Here is a 24,199-nt window from a genome sequence, read left to right on the forward strand (position 1 = left end):
AAGTGAATTCAATTTCCAAACTAATTTGCTCTATTTACTATTAATTATTTGCATGTTCCGAAAGTAAATATAGATATTCATATAATTTGACAACTATAAATAATTCATTATAATGGATTAGAGCATTTTATAGAATTTTACGAGTTTTATTTGATATTTTATATTTAATGAAAATTGTGAAAACTCCAGAGAAAATGAAATGAAAATTGAATATATAAAGAGAAGATGAAATGCAAATCTAGAATAAAACCTACATTTTCATATTTCATATCAGAGCCCAAATGTAGATCAAGAAAAATAGATATAAATATAAAAAAATATTTAAAATCGTAGATTAAATATATATGAAAAGTAAATACTTCTAATAATAATCTAATAATCAAATATAATATATAAAATATAAGGTATATGTATAAAATGTAAATGAATGCAAATATTTCTAATAGGGATCTAATCAGAATTTACATAAAATGCATTTTCAACTTGGACTTTAAACAAACTCAGTCTGCCTAACCATGCTTAAACAATTAACAATTATAATATAAAATACAAAATATATATATACACATGCACACACATACACACACACGTGGCACACGTCAGAGTTAAGCCACAATTTCTCATGCCTACAGTTGTGGCCATAAAAATCTGATCACAAAAGCCACAATTTGCGGTCAATTGGGTTTTCGGCCGCAACAATCAACTCGATGCGTGCCACAATGTTGCACATGCAACAAAAATGCATCAACAGCAACAACAGCAGCAACAACAACGTGCCTAAACCAGGCCCAAAAGGCAACATTTTTATTTTGATTTTCATTTTCATTTCAACAGGTTTTTCGTTTTTCGTTTTTCTTTTCAGCTGTTTGATTTTCAATTTTACGCTGCATTTTCACACTTCAGCGCCGTCCACTGTGCTGCCGAGGCGACAGCCCGTTGCGCTGCATAAAAAGTGCAACAATTCAAATGACCAGCCAGGGGGGCGGCGCGGGCGCGGGCGTGGCACTGTGCCTACTGCAAAAATTCATGCAAAAATCGGCGAAAATCCCGGGAAAAAAACGAAAATCACGAAACGTGGGAAAAAACGTAGCAACAACAACCGCAAAAGGGTCGGCCGAAAGCAGGCTTGGGGCATGGGGCAGATGGCGCCCGCACTGACCGTGGCAGGGGTTCAAGTGCAGCGCGTCGATTGAAATCCCTAATAATCGCGCTGAATGCACTTGCCACACACGTCGCAGCAACAAAAAACCAAAAAACCAAAAAAAAATGTCGAGAAAGGAGGCGCCACAAATGCGAGAGCTCTGGTAAAAAAAAAAAATGCAAAAATGCGCAGCGAAGCGCAGTCAAAAATGGACGCAGCCTGTGGGTAGAGTGGGCGTGGCAGGCAACACCTACATGCTGCATGACCTTCATGGAGCATGGGGCATGGAGCATGGCAGGACATTGATATGCAACGTGCGGATAATCGCGGCCAGTGCAATCAAAGTGCAACAAAAAGTGGCAGGGGGCAGCCTATGTGTGTGTGTGTGTGTGTGTGTAAGCTTTCATTTTTTTCGGCCAACTGTTGCACGCAAACAGGACATGGCTGGCCGGCTGGCTGCGCTCTACTGTGTATGTGTGTGTGTGGCAGGAGGCAGTCGCATAATTCGCTGACCTTGACGCGTGTGCCGCATGCTGCACAAACGAAACACGTTGCAACATTATCAAGTGTGTGTGTGTGTGAGTGGGTGGGTGTGTATTTTTTGTGCACCGAAATGCACTTTGGCTGGCTGCAACAAAACGAGCGTGGCACGGCCTCTTTTTTCGCTGCCATTGACAACAACGTGCAACATGGGCTGCATTTGGGGGCAGCCTGTGAGTGTTGCGTGCGTGGCCCATTAAACAAACGCGACGCGTGCCCCCGCCGTCAATGGCCACGCGCGCTTTCTACTTTTTTTCCTTTTTTTTTTTTTTTGCCTGCCTCTCGCCTCTTGCCGCTTTTGCAGCTGTTGTTGCAACGCGTCGATTTGGCTGCTGGCAGCGCAGTCGGCGTTTTGCGGCATGCAACGTTTCATTCATGCGTTTGCAAGACATACGCACACGTGTATATGTGTGTGCGTGCGTGTGTGTGTGTGTGCCATTCATTCAGTTTTTCGTGGTGCATGTTTCAGTGGCTCATTCATCCACTTGCAACGCATTGCTGCATGCAACAGCCAGCTGCTTATCAATTCGATTCCAATTTTTTGTTTTCGATTTTTTTCGCCGCCATTTGATATGTGTCATCCACAAACTGAAGCAAGAATCTATGTGCAACATGATCAAAATTGCATTATTCATAAAGGTTTTTTTTTTTGCAATTTCTTTCTGAATATTTCAATTGCTGATAATTGTCGTTATTATTGATGCACACTTGATATATACTATATAGGAGAAGTATATATAAAATTTAATATATTTTGTCGACCTATAAAAAGCTGAAATCGTTTTTGAATAGAAATTTAATCAAGCTGAGAGCTAAATAAAGTGGGTTGGCACTTTTTTAAGGCGTGCTCAGTGAAGCCCTGGAAGTGTATATAGCTTTGCTCTACTTAAAAATATATTAGAATATGGGAATATAATTATTATAATAATATTTTCAATTATTTAGTTAATTTGAAAGTAAAATAGAATGAAGAATGCATAAAAAATATAGAAAAGTGGTTATAATGGTTATATAAAATTCAATTTTTTTCATAAAAAAATATTAATATTTATTTAAGTATTTAGAATATTCTCCCGTACCAAAAAAAAAGTAAATAAATAAATAAATAAAAAATAAATAATAATAATAATAATAAATAAATAAATTAAATTTAAAAAAATCACCACTCGCTTTTATTTAACTTTAAGCATATCAACTTTAATCACACAGATTACAAGTCCTTTAATCCCGCAACTTAACTCTTAGCTACCCTTACTCTCAGTCACAATTAAAGCTGCTGTTGCACATGTTGTCTAATCCCGCTGCATTTGCTGCACAGCAACAACAACAACAACGACGACAACAGCTAATTGACTTCAAAGCAAGCTAACGGTTGCCCTTCCATCTACCTGCCATCTTCCCCTTTTTTCGCTTTTCTACATATTTTTTGCTGGCTTATTATAAACGCGCTTTATGCGGCAAAGCAATCGCCGCCTTTTCCACTATTTTCTACAGCAACAATTAAAAACAATTCCTTGTAATCTAAATCAACCTCAGCTTCATCTGCACCCTTGCCACCGTCCTCAGCCCTCGCTCACTCCTAGCCTAATTCACAAAAGATGCCAAAAGATTTGCGCAGCTCTTTCAAAGATTTTTGTTCATTTTCTTGCGTTTCAGGTTTTTTTTTTTTTTTTTTTTTTTTGCTCTTGTTGTTGTTTTTGTTTTGTTTTCTTTGCTTTTTAATATTTTGCAGTCATTGTGAATGTTTTAATTAGTCTGCGGCGGGCTTTGTGGCTGGCAACTGCCTTGACAATTTTTCAATCAGCACAACATACACACTGTCACGCCCATGCCTCCCTCCTGCTCAGCCGCCGCCTTGCATTACTTTCTTATTATAAGCTCGAGTTTTTGTTTGCACAAATTATTCTTGAATTTGCTTCGATTTTAAAGCCGTTGCAACAGCCGGCGCAGCAACAACAACTAAAGCAGCAGCTGCGCCTCACATATGCCCCATGCTGTCAACTAATCCGCAACAAAGAGTAGATGACCCCACCAAACCCCACGGCACCCTCCCTGGCGCCCCACGCGCCTTCCAGACCGCAGCGCAGGCAACTAACAATAACAGACGTCGCACTGGACGTCGGCGAACGTGCAACAACAAACGACAGTTGCTGTCGATGTTGTTACAAATACAGCAACAACAACAACAACAACAGCAGCAGCGAAATAGAACAAGTTAGCAAGCAAGCGTTAAAGGTGACAGACTAATTGATATCCTATAATTGGAGTTTGTATTTACTTTATGCGATTTTACCATTTACTAAAATAAGAGGAGATAAGTCTTATCAAAATTATTAGTTAGTTAAGTTTCTGAATCTAATGAGGCTCTGTATACAATTGTTATGCTCTTCTCATATATTCGTTTAATAATTATATTATATCTTTTAAATTTTCTCTTAAAAACATTAACATATCTGAGAAGATTCAACAACAGCAAGAGATTTAGAGATCGATAGGCTTTTCTAAGAAAATTTTTCTCCCTGTGAGATCTATGTATGTGAGATATTCAAGATGTGTGAAGGTCTTGAATATCTCATATACAAAGATATCACAGAATGACAAATTTTCTTAGATTATCGTATACTATAAATAGCTAGAGCCTTTACTACTTAAAATCTCTCTACAAAATCAGTTATATACTCCTACTATGGGAAAATTTGGGCTCATTATACACTTGACTTGCCTCTCATCCCATAATACATAAATAAGCCTAAAACGAAATTTTGAGGTCTTCAGCTTGAAAGAAAGAAACCTCAAAGCAAAATGTTATCGATATTTATCGATAGAGAAGAAAAGCCAAAAGAAAGTCAGCAAATAAACAATTAAATGCGCTATGATACATATAGAAATATAACTAGCTAAAAATACACGATCTACGCCTCTATCATCATCCAGGCATAGAAATTACTCTATATATTATATTACTCTATGTATATCTCCTCCACTCCCCTACCTCTACCACCTAAGCCTAGCCTAAATCCATCTTCTAATTATTACAGGGTATTCAAAAAAACGGCATAGAATGTATTTGCCAGCGTCTGCACTTGACGGCCATATAGGCGTGGCAGCCAAAGCCGCCAAGAGGCAGAGCGGGGGCGTAGGCTGTTGCGGAGGCGTTCATTTGTATATAAATGCGAGCAGAGGCGAAAGCCGCCAAAGAAGCGACAATGGCCAAGTGGAAGAGCACGGCAGAGTGAGACAGAGAGGGAGTGCGAATGAGATGGGTTAGAAGGTGCTGCTGCAGGATAGGCAATGCAATCAAATGGCGCAAAATTTACAAAAACTGCACACACACACACACACACACACACACACACACACGCATACACATAGAGACACGCACATGCAACAAACAACTTGCAACGCACGCGAAAATCTTTGCCTGGGGGTCGCAGGCAGCTGGACAAGAGACAGCGAGAGAGGCAGCGAGGCAGATGTGGAGCGGGTGTCCACCATGTGGACTTTGGAGTAGAGTCCTGTGCCTGTGCCTGTGTTCCAGGACCTGTGCTTGTGCCAGCGCCTGTGCCAGTGCCTCTGCCTGTGCCTGTGCCTGGAGTACAGTTGCGTCTAAGCCAACTGGCTGACAGGAGTTGCAGCCTCGATGGCTGGACTCGGCTTTTGCGCGCGTTTCGTTTTGCCGCGTTAACTGTCCATCAATGCCGTGCCCCCAAGGGGGGCGCATGGGCGGCTGGTTGGGGAGTCCACTCTGCTGTTGCTGCTCCTGCTGCTGCTGCTGCTGCTGCGTATGCTGTCTATTTGTTTGTCTGCTCTGGCCAGCTGAACTACCCTGCATCTCTGTCCGTCCCCCCTCTCTCTAGTCTTCCCCTTTCAGCCATCGTTAGCGCTGCCTCCGTTTCGTACTTTTGCCTGCATTCGAACTTCGTTTTGGATTTATACAACATACACACACACACACACACACACATACTCCCTCACACACTCACACGCGCCTCTCACACATGTTAAGCCCTTTTTCATTGCTGTGGCGCCCTCTGCGTACTCCTTCTGCTTCTCACTCCCTTTCTCACTCTCTCTTTCTCTCTCTCTCTCTCTCCAGCAACTTCTCGCATTCGGCTTTCGTTTTATTGCGCTAGGCATTTTTGCATATTTGAGGCATCATCGCTCATCGCTTTTGTGCGCGTAAGCTAACTTTGTGCAACAGCACCCCTTGCCATACAGCCTCCAGCCCCCACCCCGGCACCTGCTGCTGCCACCACCCTTGCCCCATCCCTTGACGGGTTTTTCTTTCTAAGCTGCATTTGTTGTCTCTTCTATTTGGCGTTTTAATATGCGGCAACTGTTTTTTTTTCCTACCTCTTTGTGTTACGCTGTTGCCCCATCGCGCTGCCACGCCCATTGGCATCCAAGCAGCTGCCTTTACTTCTATACAGTTTGGTCACCTTCACACACACACACACACACACACTCGCACGCACACATTTTATTTGTTTGTTTGCCGGTTCGTTCAGTCGTGTGTGCCGCAAGCCTCTCAAATCGAGCAGTGCCCCTTTGCCACGCCTCCGCCTGGCCGCCTGCTGTCTGTTTGCCTCTTTGCTGTCCGTTGTCGTCTTCCACAAACCTCCATTGCAACGCATCGCATCGCATCGCATCGCAGCGGCTGTCGCCTTGTCGCACAGCCTTTCAACATGCTGACCTGCCCCCATCACGCCTACCCCCCGCTATCCAGTTTATATGTCCTGTCCAGCATCCGCATTCGCGTCATCGTTTTGCTCGTCAGCAGCAACGCGCATCAGCGGCGCTCGTCGCCGTCGCCGTCGTCGTCGTCGTCGTCAACAGTTAAATACATCAATTTTCGTATAAACGCGTTTTGTGTCTCACGAACCCCGAAAAAGCTATTTGCCACATTTCTCCACAATTGCGTACAACAAAAGCAACAACAACAACAACAGCCACGGCGACAGCAACGAGGAGCAATGGCAACGCAATGCATTTGCAACAAAGTGCGTGCGTTGCTGCGTTTTTAGTGTGGCAACCAAATTTTTGCATTGCACCACGGCTGCACAGTGGCACAACTTAGTGTTGAACAGATAAATTAGGATACAGAGATTTTATTATATGGAATGATTAGATATATAGATAGTTAACAGACATATGGGAGATTGACGAATGGGCTATAAGCTAATCCAATGGAATTGAGGCCAGATAAAGGTAGAGTTTTTATAGATCAATAGAAAATTATAAAGAGAAAACTTACGAAATATCAAAATTGGTTAAGAGTTTTACCTGGAATGAAGGAAACAAGTTAAGCTTTTTTAAAATACTAATAACTAAAAAATAAAATAATGATAATAATTCAAAAAAAAAAAATTGTATTATGTTGAATCAACCATAAAATAAATATAATTTATATAACAATTGAAATATATAATAAAAATTGTTAATAAATAATAATAAAAATAAAAACATGCAAGTCGATTATTATTTTATATTAAACCAATTTAATATGAAAAAAGAATTATAGGTACAATAAATAAATGTATAGTACATAATAAATAATATTTGTAATATAGATCGTCAATAGATAATTATTACATTTACCTAAAAAACGCTTAAAATTATTATTATTTTTAATTAAGCCAATTTATTAGGGTAAATAAGTGTAATATATAATTAATAGATTGTTTATTCTGTTTCTTTTTTATGTTCACCTAGAAAACAAATTTGTAATACAGCGAATTTGTAAATTATATTTTTAAAATAATTATTTCAAATTTCGTTCTTATTGGTTCTTTATATAACACATCACCTAAAAACCATTCAACACATAATTTCCGACAATTTCCACAGTATTTATTTACATTTGTATAGCTTAAAAATAATCCACATCTAAACAACAATTAATAATAGTATCAAAATAAAGATTGTGAAATTTACAATTCAGACGCTCTCGTTGAATTAATGCAAACAGCTGCTGTGAAATCTCTGCCAACACATCTATTTAAAAATGTATTCCCCGATCGCTAAAGATCATTTATTAGGCACATTTTCTGTTTGATTAATTTACAGTTGCGTTATTTAGTCGTATTTATAATAATGTAGTCAACCGCCATTTGCTAGTTGCAAAAAAAAAAATTGTTTTTATTTTGCATAATTTATGACTGGCTGAAACTGAGCCGCAGCTGGCTGTCTCGCTCTAATACACTACACGCTGGCAGCATCGTTTGTCTCGTTCACGCATTTGGCCAATTTTTTGCATGAGTGTGTGTGAGTGTGTATTTTTCTTTATTTTATACATTTAATGCCAAAAACAATAATCAAAATACAAGTGCAAGACTCAGCCATACACACACATATATGCATAGCGAAACACGCAACTACTTACACACGTACACATACACGCGCTCACATATATCGTTTGACCAGTCTCCAGTGACAGCCCCGCAGTGTGGGCAGTTCCAAAGGCGAGCGAGCGAGAAAAAAAGAGCCAACAACAACAACGTGAGTAGCACACAGACAAAGGCAGGCCAGAAGCGAAAAACGAAAAACGACAAAACGTCGCTCAAACTGCAGGTGCAATGCTTGCACTCGCACACCCCACCAACCAACCTATGCGCTGCCTCTCGCTCCCACCCGTACTTACTTACGACTTACTGTTCGTTCGTGTCTTTGCCAAAGAGAAGTGCAAGCCGAGCAGAGGCACATGGCGCGTCTCTTAAAATCAAAAGAGCGTCAAAAGATTGCGGCGAATTGGCGAGAGAGCAACCGACTGCAGCTCAAAATTGAGCAGAAGCAACACAGGCGGCAGCAGCAGTAGCAGGCAGAGATAGCAGAGGCAGCAGAAATACAAACGGAACTAATTAATGAACAATCTTTGCTGCTGCTGCTGCTGCGACGGCGACGACGACGGCGGCTGCTGTCAAGTTGTTTTTTTTTTTTGCTTCTTAGGCCGCTTCAAGAGTGTGTGTGTGCGAGAGAGAGAGGGGAAGGGAATATATGTGACATTTATGAATTAGATAATTGTTTAAATTATGATTTATATTATTTATTGCTATTATTATTAATTAGCCTTCAGCTCTTTCCTATTATATTGCTAACTGAAAGTACCGTTAACTATTCGCTGCATTTACTCACGCACTCACACACACTCACTCAATCACACACACACACACACGCATGCTTAACTATTAGGCGCCCCCCTTCGCACGCATTGCCGAAAATGCAGCGCGTTTGTCTCATCTCTTGAGCTAACGGCACAGCACAGTTGCCGCTGCTTTTTTGGGGGTTGCGCGGCGCTGGCTGTGTGTGGGAGAGCGAACCAGCGCCGAAGTCGCTCGCGAGCGAGCTTCGCCTCGTTTCGCCTCATCGCCTCTTCGTCTCTTCGTCTCTACCAGCGCGTTCGTCGTTGTAGTCATCGTCGTCGTCGGCGGCGCTTCGTTTTCGTTTTGCCGAGTAAAGGAATTTTGTACGTTTGCCGGCATTTGTTTTGTTGCCGCTCGCTGCTCGCCGCTCACCGTTTGCCGTTTGCCGCCTGGCGTCGCTCTTTTGCACTATTTTCGCTGCGCTCCTTTGCCTTGAAAACTGCAACTGCAATATTTGCTGGCTGCGACGTCGACAGCGCCACACACTATTTACGACTTGGGGGTCTCGCGGCTGACGTCGCGACGACGACTCAGCGAATTCGCATTCGCAACTCTCGACGCGACGGCAACTACAACAACAACAACAGCAGCAGCAGCAGCTACTAGCAGCAGCGCCTCTGCGTTTTCGTAGCCCCAATCGACGTCGTCTGCTGCTGCTGCTGCTGCTGCCTGCTGCTGCCCGTTAAGTTTGTTTTGAGTTTTTCCGTATCAAAATGTGCAAAACGTTTTCAGTCTAATTCAGACGCTCGTGCTGAAAAGACTTTTTATTGGGGGCACGTTCCATTGCCAAAAATAACGACGAGACGCCAAAAACGAAAAAGCCGCCATACGCATACACACCTACAAACACACACACACACTCACACACATACGATTTGTTGATAAGACAACAAACTATTTTAAGCTAATTTCAAAATAATTTAAAAAAATTTTAAAAATTAAACAAAAAATTTGAATTTAAATATTTGGTTGTTAAATTGAAAACGCGCGTAAAATAAGCCACACATATACACACTTACATCTCACTCACACACACACACACGTTGTCACGTGTACGTTAATAATATCGCGACCAAATCGCGAGCGCGATAATAACCGCGTCGTCTCGTTGCAGTGTTCGGTACACACACACACACACACTTATACACCCACATGCATACAGCTAAAGAGTTCGATTTTGCTTTGCCGCTCGATCAATAGACACTCTCTCGCTCTCGCTCTTGCTCTCAATTTTTGGAGCATACAAAATGGCGTCAACGGAGACGCCAACGTCGCGGCCAAGTAACGATCGCGGCAGCACCAGCACCACAAGCACGAGCAGCAACGTCGCCACCGCTGCCGCTGCGCAAACAGACAGCGAAACCTACGCCACAGAGCAGGCGCAAGCGGCGCAGCGACAGCGCAGCGGTGGTGGCGGCAGCGGCAGCGGTAGCGGTAGTGGCGGCAGCAATTCGCCTACACCACAAAAGGATAAACCAAAGGCCGTTAGCCCGCCGTTAACAACACCGCCGAGCGCCAGCGGTGCCGCCGATGCCGACGTCAGCGGCGCTGCCAACGCGGGCAGCTCATCGCCCAGCTCCAGTGCGACGACAACGACGACGCCGCTCCAGCAGCAGCAGCAGACGCCGCTGCCGCAGCAATTCTGCCTACGCTGGAACAACTACCAATCGAATCTGACCACGATCTTCGATCAGCTGTTGCAGAACGAATCCTTTGTGGACGTGACGCTCGCCTGCGACGGCCGCTCGATCAAGGCCCACAAAATGGTGCTCTCCGCCTGTTCGCCCTATTTCCAGACGCTGCTGGCCGAGACGCCCTGCCAGCATCCCATTGTCATCATGCGCGACGTCAGCTGGTGCGATCTCAAGGCCATTGTGGAATTTATGTATCGCGGCGAGATCAACGTAAGTCAAGATCAAATCGGTCCGCTGCTGCGCATCGCCGAGCTGCTGAAGGTGCGCGGCCTCGCGGACGTCACCCAAATGGAAGAAGTCAATTCTGCAGCAGCAGCAGCAGCGGCGGCGGCAGCGGCAGCGGCTGCAGCAGCAACAGCGACCGCCTGCTCCTCGCCCGCTCAACTGTCGCCCAAGACGCCGTTGGAGCGCGAACCGAGCGACGATCTGCTCTCCTTTATGCAGCCGGAGAAGAAGTTGCGCACCAGCGACTGGGATTGCGGCGAGCTGCGTCTTTCGCCGCAGCAGCAGCTCCATCACCAGCAGCAGCAGCAGCAACAGCAGCAACAACAACAGCAGCAGCAGCAGAGCCGCAATGTGCGCAAGCGTCGCTGGCCCTCGGCTGATGCCATATTCCAGGCGCCGCCGAGCCCATTGAGCAGCTTGATCGCTGCCGAGCGACTGGAGCAGGAGCAGAAGGAGCGAGAGAGACAGCGCGATTGCGGCCTACTGACACCGCCGCCCAAGCCAATGGGCGCTGGCAGCGGCAGCCTGACGCCGCGCCGCTTGACGCCCGCAGCACAAGCGCTGGAGACGGCGCTGCATGGCCTGGAAATGCCCTCACCTGCAACGACGCCAGCGCCACCGGGAGCTAGCCGCTGCCCACGCTCGCTGCCCAGTCCACAGCAACAGCAACAACAACAACAGCAGCAGCAGCATCTCCATCATCTGCAGCAGCAACAGCAACAGCATCACATCTCCACTTCCGCTTCCAGCACTTCCGCTGAGTCGCGATTCCCGCTCGGCTCTGCCGCGGCCATGGCCGCTGCCGCCATGGAGCTCAGCGTCGCTGCTGCCGAGCCGCGACTGCCGCCACCGCCGCCCCACCATCACAGCGGACCGTCCAGCTCAGCTTCGCTCGCGGACGACATGGAGATCAAGCCGGGCATCGCGGAGATGATACGCGAGGAAGAGCGGGTAAGTGAGCATAGGCTATTTATCTCTCTCTTTAAACGTTCTCTTACGGCATTTCATTCACAAACGCGATCTTCTTAGCGCGCTCTCTTCAGCAGCTGCCGCTGCAGCAGTAGCCGCAGCAGCAGCGTTTGCTTACGCTCACGCGTCAAAGGCAATCGCTCTCTCACTCTCCGTTGCGCTCTCTGTTTTGTTTTGATTTACGTTTCGCGATCTTCATTTTGATTCGGCGACTTTTTGCCGACGGCATTTCGCCGCGTGACGTCACAATGGCCTCGGCAGCAACAGCAGCAGCACCAGCTACCGTGGAATGTTGTTGTTCGCTGCGCTCTTGATTGACAGCATTCACGTGCTGCACGTCGTCGCCGGCGTCGTGGCTGCTCCCTCTCTGCCTCTGCCTCTGCCTCTGCCTCTGCCATGGCCGCTGCTTCTGTTCCACTGTTCATTGTTGTTGCCGGCCACGTCTTCTGCTCGCGATCGTTGAAAGCATTTTAAACATTTTTCGCCTTGTCGTAGGTTCTACATGCGATGCTTCCTCCTTATGTCCGCACATTAATTGATTGTTAAATATGAATGTGAATCTGAATATTCATTCATAGGAGTTTATATTTTTGGAATTAAGGTCATCCAATGTTGGAGAACATAGAGTAAAAAGTATATTTATAGATATATTATCACAAGCAACAGATGATATGAGGTTGGAAAAAAAAAACTTTTAAAACAGGGTTATTATATATACCAAATTAAATATTTTAATGTATTTTATTCTACTATTAAAAAGCTTCGCAAATTTTATCCACTCTAGAAAATTTCGTAGTATGTGTTTTACAACACTGCATTATATTCAGTCAGAATATTCTAGACTAATTCTAAATAAACTTCTTTGTTAAATGCCTTTTATAAGAACTTTTCTGTGAATGAATTCTGTGTCTAATTTTTCTGTTATGTATTTTACAACACTATAAATAGACATTATAGCATAATCCTATGATAAGCTCTACCACATATTTCATTTGTATTCCAATTCTTATCCAATAAGCATTGTCACCTTCTTGCATTTGCATTTTCTTTTTACAGAATACCCTTACTAATATATTGAAGAACTAAAAACCTGTTCATAAATCATTTCAAATTATTTATTTTAAATGGTTTGTTAGGCACTTTTTTCTGTTTTTCTTCTTCTTCATCGTCATCTTCTTCTGCTCTTTATCCTCATCAAAGTTATCCAAAGAGTTTACTCGCCTGCATCCAGAGTTGGCCGTAAACTGGTTTTCAGATACGATCTGTTGGTGCAATTATGTCAACGGTTCTCTAGACACAGCACAGTCAACGCGCCTTCGAGCGTTCCATCAACATTAAGCCGCATCGCAGAATTCGCACTTTAATAAAGAATTTTTATTTATTTATCTAATAGACGTCGTCGAACCCAAAGAGTCTTCTCCCTAGCTCTTCCCCAGCTTCCCAGCTCTCACACTGATTCTGGGCATTCACATTCGATTTGTGCTCGCTGGAATGCAATATTTGTTTGTCTCTGCATGCGGATCTCCCTTTTGGGCTGGGACAGATCACAGCCCAGCCACGGCTCTGGCCAGAGTTGCCAGCCATTCGTTCGTTCGTTTGTTCTTGTTTATTGTCGCTTTCGAGTGCATTAATCAAATAAACCAAAGGCTGGGCTGGGTTAACAGCAGCTCGGCTCGATCGCTTCACTCGCGTCTTGGGCGCATTAGCATGCTCATATGTTCAAATTCGAAATCGTTTGTTTATCTCATTTAATATTTTGATACCCTGTAGCTTGTACTCATAGGGCATCATGTAGCTTTAATTGTGAGATTGTACACTGTGCGGAAGAGACAGGGAGAGAGTCTCTCAATACCTTTTGCTTATTCAATATGTATCCAATAATTTATAAAATTTCAATGGCAGAAATATAAAATTTTTGATGTTCATATGATACATAAATTTATAAAACTATAAATTCGATGTGTTTATTCTTTATTTATATACAGACCATAAGCCTCTTATAATTTTGGATAATAAAAACATTTTTACAGGGTATCTTTTCGTAGTTCAATTTTCTGATAATCCGATTGTCTGTCTGCTTTCCCGTTTTCTTGTTAGCGTATCCCTCTCTCTATCGCTCCGTTCCCCCTTTCTCTATTGCTCCCTCTCTTTCCCTCCCGCATTTCTTCAATAAATATTTTGTTTTTATGCATTTTTAAATATTTTTTCCAACGCTGACCGCGGGCTTTGATTTTGTTCATTGCTGTTGTTGTTGTTTGTATTTTTATGTGCTTAGAAATTCTTTGGAAATGCATCTGCAACAACAACAACAACAACAACAGCTATAGCATCTGCATCTGCATCTTTTGTTCTGTTTGCCTTGGTATTAGTGTTGGCCATGTTTATGCTTTCCTGCTGTTTGTCTAACCAATTCTGATGCCACTTGTTGTTGTTGTTTTAGCTATTATTATTGTTGTTGTTGCTCGTGCGTTTATTTACACATTTCATTTATTAAAAATCGCTGCCACGAAACCTCGACTCCCAACCCCCGACCCCCTTCACCTGCTTCAACGTCATGCTGATCATTGATCAGTAAATGCTCATATATAACTAATAAGAACGTTGCATTCGAGTTGCAACGACCGCATCATACTCGTTCATACCGGAAGGCGTTATTAAGAAACTAGTATTTATTTTAGATAATCTAAAGTTTGTAGAAGGTTAAGATCTATCTTGAGATGTAACTGTTAGATGATTGTCATTTGAGAATTGGGGATGATATAAAATTAGCTAAGATTGAGATAACACTTTATATACATACGACCTCTACAACCAATATACCCTTCATTTCCCATCATAAACGATCATAACCATCAAATATTGACAGGCGGCATCCGCTTCTATAGTTCCCTCTCTATATGCAAAATAATCAATTCCCATATGCAGCAGCTCTTCTTAAATACTTTTAATACGTTCCTCTTTTTTTTTTCATTTATTTACAAGTTTTTGTTGTTGTTGCTGTTTCTCTTTGTGGCATGCCACACACATAAGCAGCTAAAGCCGATAAGTGTCAGCCTTTGTCTCGCGATCGGTCGATCTTTCTGCTTCGCTTTCCGTTGATTAATTGCACTTTTATAATATTTCTCATTTTCTTGGTCTTTTGTTGAAAGTCTGTTTTTTTTTTCTTTCTTTTTCTTATTTATATGTTCTTTTATTTATTTTATTTCGGCCTCTTCGTCGTCTTATTCTTGTTCATATTTTATTGATGCCGCTGCGGCGACTGCTGCTGCTGCTGCTGCTGCTGCTGCTGCATTTTATGCGTGCATCATTAGAGGTAATATTTTATTTTTATTATTCTCTCAGGTTCAGTGAACTACAGTCGAGGAGATCTCCGCTATATGAATATAAATATATGCATTTATATATATTGTTTCTTATAGTTATATATATCTTGTAGTTATAGGTGATGAGGGTTAATTAAATTTTATTGAATTATGTTGAGATGGCATCAGTGTTTTAGGGTATGAGTGCACGACTTCCACATACCCTCTAACTGGGTGGTATAAGTTCTTTTTGTTTTGTAATATCTATATACAGCTAGAAGAGTCAGGAAAGGGTTAATTTTCAAATAAGATAAATTTGGAATTTTCACAAATTTTATTTATTTTTCTTTTTATCTCAAGCCTAAACTTAAAAGATATAGGAAAACTCTTAACAAACATAATCATGCCTTAAAAACTAATTGAACTAACTAACTAATAATAACGTGCCATTCAAAAAGTTGTTTTTTTTTTTTTTTAATTATCTGTTAAGCACTTTCGTTTTCGCCCATAGCCCTTACCAAGAAATAAAAGAAGCTAAATATATAAAGCTCTGGGCAATTGGTTAGCTGTCGAATTGAAGTCAGACTCTCAACAAAAACACAAAAAATTATTACGCACGCATATCCTTAAACTCAGTTTGAGTCAGTTTGCTGAATATAATAAGCAAGCTGATGCTGACAAAAAAAAGAAACTTGTGTAGACAAATTACCTCAGAGAGGGGGGGACCCCCGCAACCACAACAAGCAAACGTGCCACATTCAAGCTACTTCACACACACACACACATAAGAAGGTGTAGGGAAAAAAGCAGGCAGGCAGCAATCAAAAAGGCAACAACCAGAGCAACAACAGCAGCCGGCAACAAAATGTGTGGCATGCATAAAAATTGAAAAAGATGCAACTCACAAAAAAAAAAAAAAAAAAATTAAAACGAAAGAAAAATGAGAAGGTGCATTTGAATTGTGCGCGTGTGTATGTGTGCGTGTGTGTGTGTGTGTGACTGTATCTGTGTAGGTGCGCAAAGGAAGCCAACAAGCCACTTAACCCAATCGACAAAAGTCATTACACTCGTCACTCTCTGCAGAGGCAAGCGACCCTGCAATCCCCTGCCCGACCAACTGCCTCGAGTCTGTGGCACAAACGGACGACGCTTCCGCTGGGCGTCGACGGCGACGTCGACTGCGTCTGATCTTTTGCCTGTGTTAAATTGGCCTCAAGTGGCGGCGGAGCTAGCGTCGAGACTCGTTTCTGTCTCTGTGTGTGTCTCTGTCTCTCTCTCTCTCTCTCTCTCTCTCTCTCTCTCTCTCTCTCTGTGTGTATGTGTGTGTGTGCATGAATAAAATAATATAAATAATACAATTTATTACAAGCGCAGCGTGTGTTATTTCTAATGTATCTGTATCTTCAAGATACAATATCTTGTTGCTGTATCTGTGCCCGTGCTGCTGTTGCCGTCGCCGTTGCCGTTGCGGCCGCTGCATCTGCTGCTCATCGCTATTGTATACAACAGCTCAATGCACATTGCCGCTTAATGAAAAATAAATAAATAACATAAAAATGAGGAAATATATATACAAAAAAAAAAAAAAAAAAAAAAAAAAAAACGAATCGAAGTAGAAGATACACAGAGGCGAAGCGAAGGAAAAGGCGATGAAGAAGCAGAGGAGAATGAGAAAAAAAAAAAATAGAACAAACTGCGGCCGCAGCGCATAAAAACAAGAGCAAATATAAATTGTATAATCCGCTTTGATGTATCGCCTTCTGTTTTATATTATTCAGACATATTTTATTATGCTCTACCCATAAGACGGGATATTGTGGACTTTAGATGCAATAAGTAACGTGTATATTGTCTAGAGAAAATTATTTCTATAGGGTTTAGGTGCTTCCAACCTACTCCTCATCGATGTACTTTTATCATATTACACAGCTGCTCTGGATGAAGAATATTATATGAGAAATAGATTGCAATGAAATGACATGTATGTGACTTTTTATAGTAGATCAATCATAGACTTATTTTCAATCAAAGACATATTTGAATATGACAAATTCACAATTCACATATTCTTTAATTAGATATTTGAATCACATTTTCTTGCACATTTCCAATACGTTGAAAAATCATTAAATTGATTCCAATCGTAATTGTTTTAATGCTCTAAGTGAATAAGCATCGAGAATTGCTCAGAATTCAAATTTACAAATTCGAATTTTGTTTAGATTTTGTCTATTATTTGATAGCTGTTATTCGCTTGTCTATATGTATTTATATTTAGTAGGGTATTAAATATTCTTACAATTCCATGCCATGCCAAGTTGTTTATATACAAAAGCCACATATGGAGCCCCTACCCCAAAACAAAATTGAAGTAATTTTACATTTTACGTCTTTTAGCGGATATTCTAAAACGGGCTACAGCTACAGCTATATGGCTACAGCTGCAGATACATTAATTTAGTTGCCAATTCTATAAACATTTAATTTAAAAGGAAAATTCTATAAAAAATAGCCAACAAAATTGCTTGTGTTTATATTTATATACAAAAAGCCAGAAATGGAGGGGGAATAAAATGAACGTAATGGTTTTTTTTTTTTTTTTTTTTTTTTGTTTCGCTAAGCCAAATAAAGATATATCCATATATATTTATATATGTACATATATATATATATATATAGATATATTTGTTGCAGCTGCTGCAGTAACGCTCGTAGAGACACGTTGATTAATCTATAAAAATAAATTTGTATCTGTTGGAGAGCTGTGCCGTGGCCCCTTCTGCATATTCTAATCGGATTTAGTTTTGCCTGGGCTTCATTTATTTTATTTATTTTTATGCTTGTAATGCGGCATAAATAATTTATGCAGATAAATAACCCAAAACCAAAAGCAAAGCCAAAGCCGGAGTCAGCTCCAAGGGGCGCCCCAGACCAAGAGAGCGACTAGCAGATAGAAAGAGAGCGAGAGAGAGTGGGAGAGTAAGAGAAAAAGAGAAGATATAAGGAGGCCCAAGCAATGCCATCATAAAGCAAAACAACAAACTAAGGGGAGCGAAGAAGCAGGCATGGGGTATCGGGCATGAGGCATGGGGCATGAGGCATGCTGCAAGAACGACTCAAAATTGAGAAAGGGTTGGGCGGCAATCAAATCTTGCTCGTATGTATGTCTGTCTATATGTATACATACATACATATATCCTTCTAAAAATATTTATTTATTTATTTTCTCAACCCACACACACACTCAAATACACACACACACACACAGACATTTATTTGTAACGTTGTATAAATTTATTATATTGCATTAGTTGTAAGTCAGCCTCCGCACTCATGCCAAGAATTTTGCCTGACTGAAGTGGCTTGGCTTGCTGTTGTTGTTGTTGTTGTTGTCTCTCTCGACTTGCGTGGGCAGGGGGTAGCCACATTTATATAGCTACAAGAAGTCTGAGTTACAGCCCGGAGTCTGAGGCTCTGGCATAAGCATGCAAAAAGGTGCGTAAAGCAAATAGCTTATTATAAATTACGGTAAAAGAAAAATATTATAAAATACAACAATGATAAATCTGAAGAAAAACCCCAGGCAACCAAGTGGGGGCTCATAAAGTTTAGCTAAATAACTAGGCCGCGCATATGTCCAGTTAGATATGTGTTGATTTAATGAATGAAAACGAATATTATATACATACATATATAAATATATATATTGACTCTATATATTAAATTTTATATGAAATTATGGAATGCCATTCATAGAAAAATTTGATTTAAAATTTATTTATATAAAAATATATATTTTTTAGTATAAAGTTTTCATCATATATATTTCATCATATATAAATATGCTGATACATATACATATCTTAAAGTTCAATTTTCTATCGTATATCTATCATTCTTTTTAGATAGAGATTTAATGAGCTTTTCATTTTTCACATTTTTCTTGGCGTTTTCAATAATATCTTAAGATACAATTTTGTACTGCTCGCAAATGTATCTGATACTGAAAAATCACTTGGGCAGGTTTTTCGCGCGTTGTGCGCAGTGCAACAAACTAAAGACAAATATTTACAATGAGCAGCCGATTAATCACAGAGACTGTGAGAGAGAGCGGGGCAGGTAGGCAGAGGGAGAGGTTGTGATGGGGGGCACAGCGGAGGGGGAAGAGTATTAAATAAATAAATTAATGGCAGAGAGCTATGGCAGGCAACGAGGACAGCGACAACAAAAGATACTTTTCGTACTGTATGTCTGCGAGTGTGAGTGTCTGTGTGTGTGTGTGTGCGTGTGAGAGTGTGTATCTTAAAGATGCAATTTTTTTTTTTAAGTTGGCTTTTGTCTTTGTGCAGGCAGAGCTGGCTTTGTGACTGTGCGCACGCCTTGCAAACATATCGGCAAAAATAAATTAATTAAAAATGCACGCGCGCAGAGCGGGTTGCTGGGGCGTGCCCCAAGTGGGCGTACTGTGTCTGTGTGTGTGTGTGAGATACATTTTATTTATTTTTTATTTTTAATGAATTTTTATATATTGGTTGCACTGATTGAAAGTTGCGCAGCTGTGAGTCAATACGAGACTCAGCAAACGTTCACAATTTTTTTTAAATTTTTTTTTTTTTTTTTTTTTTTTTTTTTTATAATTACATTTATTTATTTACAATAATTGTGTGCTGTATATATTTATTGCAGCGCACACTCGTGATAGCGATCGAAAATCGATTGTTGCTTGCAAAACAACATTGTTCTCTATTTATTTTTTATTGTCGTCAGCGATAAGATATCATTAATGCGATTGGGTAATCTATAGCTCTACAGCAAATTAATGTAAAATAATAGAAAGAACAAAACAAAAAACAAAAACAATCAAACAAATAATGATATAGAAATATATATACATGTGTATATAGCATATATAAATATACACATGAATTCAGTTCACGTTTGATTGGGCCACGCTGATATAGCTTATCGTGGCCTAAAAACTAAAAATGATTTCGTAAATCTATAAGATTATAAATGTAATGTACAGATAGATAGGCAGCTAATAAGAAATATTTGTTGTAAACTTCCAAGATACTCAGATATTGAGATACTTTTTCTTTGTATCTTTTGAATAACAAAGTACAATATACAGCCAACAAGTGTAAATCCTTAGATACTTTTGTATCTCATTCTGTTTCATTATCTGTAACTGTATCTTTATCGTCGAGTTTATGCTGTCACACACATTTGGCTATTCTCTCTGTGTGTGTCTGTTATTGTCGTTGTTGTGTGTGCCCAGCCATAACCTGCCGCAACATTGAACAACAGCGTAAAGCATCAAGTAGAAATGCGAAATATCGAAGACTGTATACCCTTCCATTCCATTCATAAAGATATGCCTAAAATCTGCTGCAGAGCTTTTTGGTGGGTGCTATAGAAATTCTTCTCAGACCTGATTATGAAATCTATCTATGATTTCCTTAGTAATATTTGATGACAGATTCCAAGGTTCAAAAATCTCTCCCGAAATGAACTAAACACATAACATAGCTTAGCTACCCCATCAGGTTAGTTAATGAATCAGCGAAAAGAGCACAAAACTTCTCATTGAAGACGACTTTGACTTTGACGCGTTCGGTTGGACGCATGCCGGTCGCTGCCAAATGGACGAGACCGAAAGACAGGTTGGGCAGCAAGTGGGCAAGTGATGGGCGAAGAGTGGAGAGTGAAGAGCGAAGAGTGTGTGCTGAATGGTGCAACTCTCACGCTCCACTAACAGTGCGTGGTGTTTGGTCGAGCTGCGTGTTAAGAACAAATCGCTGTCTGTGTCGCTTTCATTCAATTAGATACATTTGTATCTTATGACATATATTTTCACACCTTTTGCGCTTGGCTTTCAGTCTAACGGAGGCATCATCAAAGGCAGCAGCCACAGCAGCAGCCACAGCAGCAGCAGCAGCTGTATGGCTGAACTTGTAGTTGTGTATCCATAAGATACATTATTATGGCTGCAATGTGCAATAAAAATAAATACGTTTTTCTTTTTGTGGATTTTTATAACATTTAACATTGTGCACAGCGCATTTTTCTCAACTTATTTATGAGTCGAGCACAAAGAATAAGAAGAACGAATATATGTATATATACATTCGTGTGTGTGTGAGCGTGTGTTGATCTCCCTCAGCGTCGCCCGCGCTGCGTGTGTACCTACGTTTAAATTTTTTATGAGTTCGTAATAAAGTTTCAACATTTTTCATCATTAAAATAAAATATAAAGCCGAAATTATATTTTATCGTCTTTGCATCATTCTTTTTCCTTAAATACAAGACACACACACACACACACACACAGGCATACACACATACACGCAGCCGCTTGGCAGAGATACAAAGATACAGATACAAAGTTGAAGTTATGTGCAGCGAAGTCGCAGTCGACGTCGCGGCCGTCGCAGCAATAATAATGAATATATATGGAGAAAGACAAGAAACCGCACTTTAAACGAAGACGGGGCTACCCTTGAAGAGCGAGAGGGAGCGAGAGCGGCAGAGGGAGAGTGGGGGAAAAATATAATAAATAAAATAACACAACGAAATAAAATAAAAAAGAGAAGATGAAGCAGTAAAGGCAGCAGCAAAGAAATATTCTTTAATTTAGACCCGCGTCTGGGGAGAATCAAAAAGGGAAAAGGGAAATAAAATAAATATATACATATATATATATATTTATATATATATATATATAGGTATATACGAAAAACGTAATATAAAATAAATATTTCAAGAGCCCCGACTTCATTGTCGTTGTTGTTTTTGTAGTAATTTATAATATTCCTTAACGATGTGCAAAGGGCAAAAACTGCGCACACACATTGCACAGTGGAGCCTATACAGCAACAGTGGGGCAAAGATAGTGATTGCCATAAAAAAAAAAAACAATTAAATTGGCAAATGCATATTATAAAAAAAAAAAGTTTTTAGATATAGCAAGAACTATAGAAATAAAGATATCGCTCGTGAAATTGAAAGAGTAAACACAAATAAATTGATAGCGCCACAGATATATTTATAGATAAACATATAGATTATGATTATATTAGAGATAACACTATGGCCTATAGTATAGATATCGATAGTAATTATTTGTATATTATTTTGATAAAGTTGTAGACTTAAATAAGAGTTCTTAGAGCTAGTAATTGATATAGATATGGATACATGCATGCATACACATACAAAGGTTTAGATACTGGCTTGAATCTTAGGAACTAATAAGATATGGAACGGACTAGAGTTTCATATTCCAAAATATAAGGTAGAATATTGATATAGAACAAATATTACCTATAGAAACTTTTCATATTTAAGAAAAATCAATACAGACTACGATGTAGACAGATTGATTAATATTGACATTTTAGTATTAGAGAAAAAATATTTATCTTAATAAAGATTGATGTTGACAGCTAGATTTATCTATTAAACATTTTACAAAGTATTTAATTATCTATGTAAACAATTTATTTAATCACAATTAGTTGAGGTGCTGACAAATTATTAACTAAATGCGCATTTGGCATTGAACTAGCAAATATTTAATCGTTTTTTGTCCTCTCTCTCTCTCTCTCTCTCTCTCTCACTCTTTCTTCTATACCAACACCAACAACTAGTTCACAATTTAGCAAACTCATGTGTCCACTGTGAATCTTAATACATTTTATTATACTTATATTTTTTTTTATTGCCGGGCTGTTGTTTAAAGATATATATGTTTATATTTATATATATGTGTATATAAATATATATATGTATGTTTATGTGTGTATATATATGTATGTATGTAAATATATATATTTGTGCGCAGCTGTTAAGGAAATGATTTTCGAAAATTGAAGTTTATGACGCTGAATGGAATGAATACTTAAAGTCCATTTGTGTGTGTGTGTGTGTGATGTTTTCATATGTGTGTGTTAATATATAACCATTTATATTAATATTGTAAACAATAATTTTTTAAAGCTGTTAACTTAAGTTCTGTGCCGCGGCGCATTGAACTTTGAACATATATTCCTCACACATACACAAACACACTCACACACCCAGATACACACACACACACACACACACACACACACTCACTCACTCACACAGAGGCATCTTAACACGTATTTACTTGTAGGTTTGCTTGGCTTTGAGTTTAATTTGGCTTAATTGCGTGCAAGTCGCTGCCGCTGCCTTGGCTCGTATCTCATTATCAGGCAGCGACGTCGACGTTGACGTCGTGCGATTAATCAAATCAAACGAAATCAAATCAAAGGCGATTTAGCTAGCGCACATGAACTGAAGTATCTGCCAGAGTCGAGGCAGGGCTACATACATATATGTATATTACAAAAAGAAAAAGAAAAAAAAAGTTCGCTCTGGTTAGGAGGAGCTCGTGTGTGTGGAGTGAAGCTATGACAAAGCATTTTTAAGCCATTTGATTGACTGACGTTAAAATATTCACGTGCAGCGATTTTAATCGCTAGCAAAACGGGCGCAGTGCAGCTTTTTTTCTTCTTTCTCGTACCTATACCCTGTAGCAGTCAAGCGAAGCAGTATGGGTATGCTGGGAATAGAAGAAAGATCTTGAATAAGAAATCAGCTATTAGTGGAGATATTGCTTACTTTTTTATATAGATGAGAAACATTAAACGTGCAGATATCGAATTCATAATTCGATAAACTATAATCGATATATGTTTGTATCGTTGTACAAAAGAGCGAGAAGAATATTATATTCCAATTAAATAAAGTCTTGGGTTTGTTATTCTCTCTTAATAAACTAAATGTAGAGTATATCTACAATTTATATATAGGAGATTACAGCTCATAGAGCAATATTATATTCCATTATAATAAGGTCAGTCACTAAGATTTTTCCCTTCGATAAAATCGTTATAAATCGATCAAATATATATCGAGGCCTCTAAACTTATCTATATAAAAATTTAGATATATTTTATGTCTATAATTCAAAAACTATTATTTATTTCAATTATAATTATCATAATTATATTTTATGCTATTTACTGCCTAACTACCTCATAACTTCATAGAAGGCATTTTCAGGTCTATCATTTTAGACAAACTTTTGCTTCCTTGTTGTTTTTTGCGCGCCTCGTTTTTTCTTTACAGCTCTTCAAATCGCAATGCGAAAGAAAAAAATAA

General features: G+C 39.9%; 1 protein-coding gene across 4 annotated transcripts in view; it reads left to right on the plus strand.

The window, feature by feature from the left end:
- The first annotated feature begins 9,787 nt into the window (after window positions 1-9,787).
- Window positions 9,788-24,199, plus strand: part of LOC6581297 (protein bric-a-brac 1) — a 73,984-nt gene continuing 59,572 nt past the window's right edge. For all 4 annotated transcript variants that reach the window (XM_032731505.2, XM_044010358.1, XM_044010357.1 and 1 more), the window contains exon 1: window positions 9,788-11,690. In XM_032731505.2, coding sequence (XP_032587396.2) covers window positions 10,068-11,690 — 1,623 coding nt within the window. In that variant the 5' untranslated portion in view covers window positions 9,788-10,067. The remainder of the gene's footprint in view (window positions 11,691-24,199) is intronic.

The sequence above is a fragment of the Drosophila mojavensis genome, unplaced genomic scaffold, assembly GCF_018153725.1.
Source record: "Drosophila mojavensis isolate 15081-1352.22 unplaced genomic scaffold, ASM1815372v1 contig_74, whole genome shotgun sequence".
In the NCBI taxonomy this organism is placed as follows: Eukaryota; Metazoa; Arthropoda; class Insecta; order Diptera; family Drosophilidae; genus Drosophila; species Drosophila mojavensis.